A 7438-nucleotide genomic window follows, 5' to 3' on the forward strand; every position below is an offset into this window, starting at 1 on the left:
GATCTAGTCAGGAAACTCATTTTCTCTTCCTGCTGAGGCACACGTCCCCAACCACATTTCCCAGCTTCCCTTGCAGGAGCTGTGACCATGTGACTGAGCCCTGGCCAATGGAGTGTCAGGGGTGGTTAATGTACCGCCTCTGAGCCTGGCCCATAAAATCCTCCCACGCTATCCTCCGAGTGCCCTTCTCCTTGGCTGACTGAGCGAATGAGCGTGGCCATCTTATGACAGCCTGGATCCCCGAATCACCGCTTGGAGGGCAGCGCCCCACTTATCAGGCACGACCGTTTAGGACTCTCTGTCTGAGCCACTAACCATGTTTGTGAGCTTATCTCTTGCTCACATGACCCCTCTGGCCCTTGTAGCTGGGGGCAGTCTTGTGATACAGTTCCGTCTGGGAAATGTCAGGGAAATATCTGATTTCCCTAGGCACTGACGTGGCTGGCACCTCCACCTTCCTGATTCGACGTCTTGTCATCCGAGAGAGTAACAGAAGCCTCTGTCCAGCCAGCCAGATCTCAGCTGCTGAGACCGACACCAGGGACCACCCACCTTCAGACACCTTGTGACACGAGGAAAAGCAAACCTTTTCCTACTTAAGCCACTGACTGGGGCACGGCTCTCTGCTACGTGCAGCCAAAGAGCCACTCATCACTACTGCAGCCTACTCCATGTCCTGCAGTCAGGACTGAGGCCTTGGAGCGCAGGGTAGTCCCTGAGCTCCCTGTGCCGCTGGAGAGGCAGGGCCTGGCAGACAAGGAGGACACGGAGACATCAGAGGCTGTGATGGCGCACGTTCCTCCAGGGGGGTAGTGAGTACCGGGCAGGCAGCTGGCACAGGGCTCTGGGAGTTCCTGACTCTATTTCCAGCACACTGGGCACAGAGGGAACACTGCTCAAGCGAGGAAAGAGAACGCACAACCCTCGGGCGAGCCAATTGCAATTACGTACCGTAAGGAGAGTCGCTAAACACCATCAATTAATGCAGCTGCTTCAAGCTAATCAGCAGTCGTTAGAATGACATGCTCAAGAAGAGAAAATCAAAAATCATACACTGCCAACATAAAAAGGCTGGAAATTACGTGTGCCGCGAATGAGGCAGGCATGCCGAGGTCTTCCCGCCTGCTGACGCTAGCCGTCTACTAAAATATGCCTGGTTCTTTTTTTTTTTTTTTTCCCAAAGACACAGTAATTTTTCACCTTGAAGTCAGAGCCAACAATGTAACCACCCAGGCCACGGATCTTCCACCGCGAATTCCCCAGCTTTGATTTTCCAGGTCTGCGTTTCCCCTGGGAACTGTGATGGAGACAGACACATTGGAGACACAAGGGGGCCTGGGCTGGGAAATGCAGAGGCAGCTTGGCTGAGAGAGAAGTCGGAGCACCTGGGGAGCTGTTTGTGCAATGCGGAAATGGTCTCCACCCCCGCCCCTCCCCAACATAACTCAATTCCCTCTATGTACAAAAAGATGGCATCATTTGGCATTTCTCTATTTTCCAAGAATGGAGCGAGTTTAACTTCATTCACTTCAAATTCCAGTAGCTGAAACACGAGGCTACCCATGAAGAGAAGTCATTGCTTTCCCAGTCTGACTCAGAGGTCCGAAGTCTTCCATGATAGAGGGGTGCCAGCCACACCACGCCGAGGCAGCGAGACAGTGACGCGCTCCGGTCCCCGGGGCAGCCCTCCTAGCAGGCTTCCCCGGTGCCAGCTCCGTGGCAGCAGGTGCTGGTCGGGCAGGCTGCCATGCTGGAGCCTCTGCGGGCTGCACGGAGCAAGCCAGGGTGAGGTCTGGGGAGGACGCACCTCGCCTTCCAGGACCAGTTAGCAAACTCCAGCCTACCCTCATCGCTGCAGGTCAGAAGGTCCCGGCCACGGCAGAACACAGCAAACAGGGTGGTCTGGCTTCCTGCCTCTGGCCAGCACCCAACCAGCCATGCCACCCCTGACTTACAGGGCCTCTCTGATGGTGTCAGTGGGTTTGGGGACTGCGAAGGGCCAGGACAGCACTGCATCCACTATGACCAACAGTGGTGCCACTGGTCACTGGTCACACTTCTCACTAACAACCTGTGGCTTGGAGCCAGAGTGAAAACATTAACCATGTGTCCAACAGAGACCTATAAAGACGAGTTCCTGTCTTAAATACCTGGACAGGGCACGGCAAACCAGCATGTGCCAGCTTTAGAGCATCAGCCCCCTCCCCAGCCCGTTCACGGTCATCCTCTTCCAGGCCCCAGCCCGGCCCCTCCTGGCCATAACAAGTGGCCAAGGGCCAGGTGAGCGCCTGGAAGTAGGTCTGTGTCCTTCGCTGTGAACCGAAGTGCTGCAGCCTCTGTTCCATGAGGACACAGACCTAAGAGTCCTGCCCCCATCATCCTACATCCACCATCTCTGGGCATCTGATGGGCACCCAACATCGATTTTTTTTTTATTTTTTATTTTTTGACAGGCAGAGTGGACAGTGAGAGAGAGAGAGAGAGAGAAAGGTCTTCCTTTGCCGTTGGTTCACCCTCCAATGGCCGCCATGGCCAGCGTGCTGCGGCCGGCGCACCGCGCTAATCCGATGGCAGGAGCCAGGAGCTTCTCCTGGTCTCCCATGGGGTGCAGGGCCCAAGCACTTGGGCCATCCTCCACTGCACTCCCTGGACACAGCAGAGAGCTGGCCTGGAAGAGGGGCAACCGGGACAGAATCCGGCGCCCCGACCGGGACTAGAACCCGGTGTGCCGCGCCGCTAGGCGGAGGATTAGCCTAGTGAGCCGCGGCGCTGGCCCCAACATCGATTTTTAAAGAAAGAATGAAGACTAACAACAGTGTTCTTGGCCTTGTCACGGGTTATCTCCCTGCAGCTTCGCAGTATCATGAGCAGCTGTTCTTTCCATCACCCTAATTTGACAAATAAGGAAACTGAGGCACAGAGAAGTTAACTCGTCCACAGCACAAGCCTGGTGATGCAAGACCTAGGACTCAAAGCCAGTCTAGCTGTGGCGTCTGTGCTCGTAAGCTCAGCACACTCAGGCCCTTGCACCAAGTGCGCAGTGGAATCTCTGCACCCACAACCCCTGAGCAGTCTCTGCAGGAGGCGCTGGTGGCGTGGCACACTACACCACACACCCCCCCACACCACACCACACCCCCCCACATCACACACATACACATACCATATAACACCACACACACACACCACACACATAAACATACCATATCATACCACACATGCACACTACACACCATACACATCACACCCCACACACACCACACCCCTCCACACACACCACATACACACCCCACACACACCCCACACACACCCCACACCCCCCCACACCACACCCCCACACATACCATATACCACACCCCCCCCACACACCGCATACACACACCACACACATACACATACCATATCACACTACACACATACCACACCACACACATACACACACCACATACACACACCACACACATACACCATATCACACCACACATGCATACTACATACAACACACCACACACATACCACATACATACACACATACCACACGTACACACCATACACACATACACACCACATGCACACACTACACATATACACATACACCACACATATACACACCACACATGCATACACACCACACATGCCACATACACATATACACACATACCACACACCATACACATACACCACACATGCCACACACATATACATACCACACATATACACACATACCACACATGCCACGCACACATACACACCACACATGTACACACATACACACCCACACATGCCACACATACCACACATACATACACAGCACACATGCTACACACACAGCACACATGTACCTACACACCACACACATAAACACATACTGCACACGCATGCCACACACACCACATACACACACATGCCACACACATACACACCAAACACACACACCACACATGTATCACACATACCACACACACATACACACGCACCACACACACCACATACACACCACACACATGCAGTTTGGTTGACCTGCAGAACATGAGAAAATGGTAACACCTACTTTTACCCTCCAGCAGGAGACCGCCTTTATTTCAGATGACTCAGTAACCACGGCTGGTGCTCAGGGCCCTGCATCCTGAAACTCAAGGGCACCCAGGCCCCCTCGGGATTTCCCTGCTCCAGGGGTCTGAATTCCAGGGGAAGCCTTCATTACACTGAAGAGCCGTCTCCCTGTCTCGGAGCGGAGCCCGGACGTGCCAGGAGGAATCATGAACCTACTTGCCTACTTACGGGCCAATGTGCTGCTTCAATCTAATGTACAATAATTAATATATTTCAGGAAAAGAGCTAGGATGTGAAATACCGATTACTAATCTCTGCTTGTCAAGATTTCTAGACCTGTCTATACTTTTCAGGAAGCTCCTACCTACTTCTCCCTGTGGTTCAGTTCCGGTTTTCCAAGCCTAACAGTCATTTGTTAAGACTATGTCCCTCCAGAATGATTTCTGAGCTTCCCGACAGTGCTGCTGTAACTTTAATAACCTCTCTCTCCCGGGAGCCTAATGCCTCTTTCCTGTTAGAAGCATAAAGAGTTAACCAGATAGTAAAGGTTTTATTTTAACTTCAGACTCTCTATGTGCAGACATCAAAAACGTCCGTTTTATTTTACAATTAAAGCCCTCGAGGTGATGTGGCATCTCTGAGGCCCTGAAGGGTGGTTTTGGACAGGAGAGTGAGGCAGGCCTTGAACAGCCAGCTGTGGTTTTGCTGGCTGGGAAAGACCCACGTCTTCAGATAACCGAGGGAGGACAAACAGCACTCGACCTACCCATAAAGCTGGTGTGAACGAGGCCTCTCACCACAAACCCAGGTGGAAGGAGGGGCGGGGCGTGGGCCAAAGCCAGGGCAACACTTTTCATCCGCATCTGTTTCCAAAAGCTCTGGTGCCCATGCCCTTGACGACAGCTCTCCCCAACAAAGGTCACACAGGGGGTGGCAGAGAGATGACAAAAAAGGCCTTGTAACCAGAAACAGGAGTGACTGGGGGAGCAACTGCAGACAGAAAGAGAAGCAGGAAGTGCCCCCCCCCCCAGTCTCCACTGCTCAAACCCTCCTCCAGCCCACCAGCAAGGATGGGTGCATGCAGGCCTGGGGGAAGCAGCCAAGGCCGCCTCAGGATCTCCTCTGCCAGTTCCTCCGGGGGTTTTTGACAACTTTCAATCATCAACTTGTTCCAGGCTCCTGGGATTGTCCCTCGCTTCATTAGAGACTGATCTTTTCCCCAAAGCCAGTGCCAGGGGGCTGGTGTTGCGGCACAGCCGGGTAAGCTGCCGCTTGCAGAGCCAGCATCCCATACAGGTGCTGGTTTGAGTCCCAGCTGCTCCACCTCCAATCCAGCTCCCTACTCCTGGCTTCAGCCTGACCCAGTCCGGGCTGTTGTGGCCATTTGGGGAGTGAAATGATGGATGAAAGATCTCTCTCTCTCTCTCTCTAACTTTGCCTTTCAAATAAATAGAATCTTAAAAAAAAAAAAAAAAAAAAAAAAAGCCCATGGCTTCTCCAATCAAGGACAGAGGAGGGTCAGGACAGCCTGGGGTTCTGGGGTGGAGGGTAGCAGGTTGGTCTGCGGCTCAGTGAGCCGACCATGGCCCACTGCCTTTTGGACCCAGAACAACACTGCAATTCGCTCTGGCGTCTTAGTTGCCCCCTTATGCTGCATAGCAGTAGCTCCAGGCTGAGGGGCTCCCATGGCCCTTAATCTAGCCAGGAGGCTACCCACTAGGTTCAAGAGGGGTCCCTGGAAGGCTGCTCTGCCCAAAGGCCACAGCCCCACTGCAAGGCTGTTCCCTCTCGTCCCCCATGCTCTCTGAGCTGCTCTCCTGTGGTCCCTGCATCTCAGGTGTGAGGAGGCTCCCAGGGGCCAGACCCCCCCTTTCCAGAGGGACACACTCTGCATTCCGAAACTTAAAACAAGGACAGGCATTTGGCACGGTGGTGAGGATGCTGCTTGGGATGCCCCCATTCCATGTCCGAGTCTCTGGGCTCAATATCCGATGGCTCTGTTCCCATCCAGGTTCCTGCTAATGCATGCCTAGAGGCAGGACAGGATGGCTCAGGCCCTTACGTCCTCACCAGCCGTGCGGGAGATCTGGACTGAGCCCACAGCTCCTGACAGGGCTGGTTTTCCTGTCTAGCAGGAGCATCTACACTAGTACCCAGGCTGCTCCCTTATCCACCAACCCGAGCTCCTGGGGCTGAGGTCTCTCCGTCCGAGTTCTCAGGACCTGGAACAGTCTCCTGCCCAGCTTCCAGCGAATCCTCTCTCGTTCTCTCACAAATGGGAGGCATTAATCACACCCCTTCTAGAAAACAGACTTCCAGCAGCTACACGAATTCTGGGTGAGAGCCAGACCTGCACAGAGGCTGGGGAAGAGAGATAAACTCACAACAGCCAGGGACAGTGCAGGTCCCTACATCCAAGTGGCATTCTGAATCCCAGCCCTTCCTGGAGGGACCCTGAACACAAAGGGGTGCTGGGCACATGGACGGGCTCAGCCCCTGGCTGCACTCTCTCGGGCTGGCCTGGCAGGGACAGAAGAGTCCGGGTCTCCACCACCTCTGGCAGACCAAAGCATTGTCCCCAGCTCCAGCCTTCTTCCCTGCCAACAGAGCCACAAGCCACATGGCCAGAGAGGACTCCTAGCCCTCTGCATGGGGCTGTCCAAGTGGATGCATCTCCCTTGGGCGCCCAAGGGAGGAGCTCCCTGGAGTGCCCACGACCCCCTCACCCTGACTCCTGGGATGGGAACAGCTGATTTCCTTCATGGAAACCCTGGAGTCCCCAGTGAGGTCACAGCCCCAGTTGCCAGAGCCTGGGCTCTCTCTACCTGCCCCCCCCCCCGCCCTCTAGGGTGTGCACACACACACATGGTGTACATCCAGCAAGATTACACATTTTATGGATTTTTTTAATTTAAAAATAAAAATAGAGGCCAGCACTGTGGCATAGTGGATAAAACCGCTGTCTGCAGTGCCGGCATCCCACATGGGCACTGGTTGGAGACCTGGCTGCTCTACTTCTGATCCAGGTCCCTGCTAACAGCCTGGGAAAGCAGCAGAAGACGGCTTCAAGTGCTTGGATCCCTGCACCCACGTGGGAAATCCGGAGGAAGCTCCTGGCTCCTGGCTTTGGAACAGCCCAGCTCCAGCCGTTGTGGCCATTTGGGGAGTGAACCAGCAGATGAAAGACTTCTCTCTCTGACTCTGCCTATCAAATAAATAAATACATCTTTTTAAAAAAAAAAGGAATTTAAGAATAACCTGTTGAAGAGCACAGCGGGGTGGGAAAGCATGGGTGGAGGGCTCAGACTGATTCAGGAAGAGGAGCCACCTCTCTGCTTTTCACGAGCCCTGAGCACCAATGCACAGAGGATAAGGGGTTCCCAGC

General features: G+C 54.0%; 1 protein-coding gene and 1 long non-coding RNA gene across 8 annotated transcripts in view; one reads left to right on the forward strand and one right to left on the reverse strand.

Moving 5' to 3' along the window:
- LOC149127135 (uncharacterized) overlaps nucleotides 1-7438 on the forward strand; it is a 563175-nt gene that overhangs the window by 513051 nt on the left and 42686 nt on the right. The gene's annotated exons all lie outside the window — the stretch shown is intronic.
- The window catches only part of PXYLP1 (2-phosphoxylose phosphatase 1), a 69208-nt gene that overhangs the window by 59162 nt on the left and 2608 nt on the right, over nucleotides 1-7438 (reverse strand). For 2 of the 6 annotated variants that reach the window (XM_089331137.1, XM_089331136.1), the window contains one exon: nucleotides 6939-7258. The exons of the other annotated variants lie outside the window; for them this stretch is intronic. In XM_089331137.1, coding sequence (XP_089187263.1) covers nucleotides 6965-7258 — 294 coding nt within the window. In that variant the 3' untranslated portion in view covers nucleotides 6939-6964. Of the gene's footprint in view, nucleotides 1-6938; nucleotides 7259-7438 lie in introns of those variants that run through there. 6 annotated transcript variants of the gene reach the window in all.

The sequence above is a fragment of the Oryctolagus cuniculus genome, chromosome 4 (genome assembly GCF_051225735.1).
Source record: "Oryctolagus cuniculus isolate XC-2025 breed Fujian yellow rabbit chromosome 4, ASM5122573v1, whole genome shotgun sequence".
Lineage (NCBI taxonomy): Eukaryota > Metazoa > Chordata > Mammalia > Lagomorpha > Leporidae > Oryctolagus > Oryctolagus cuniculus.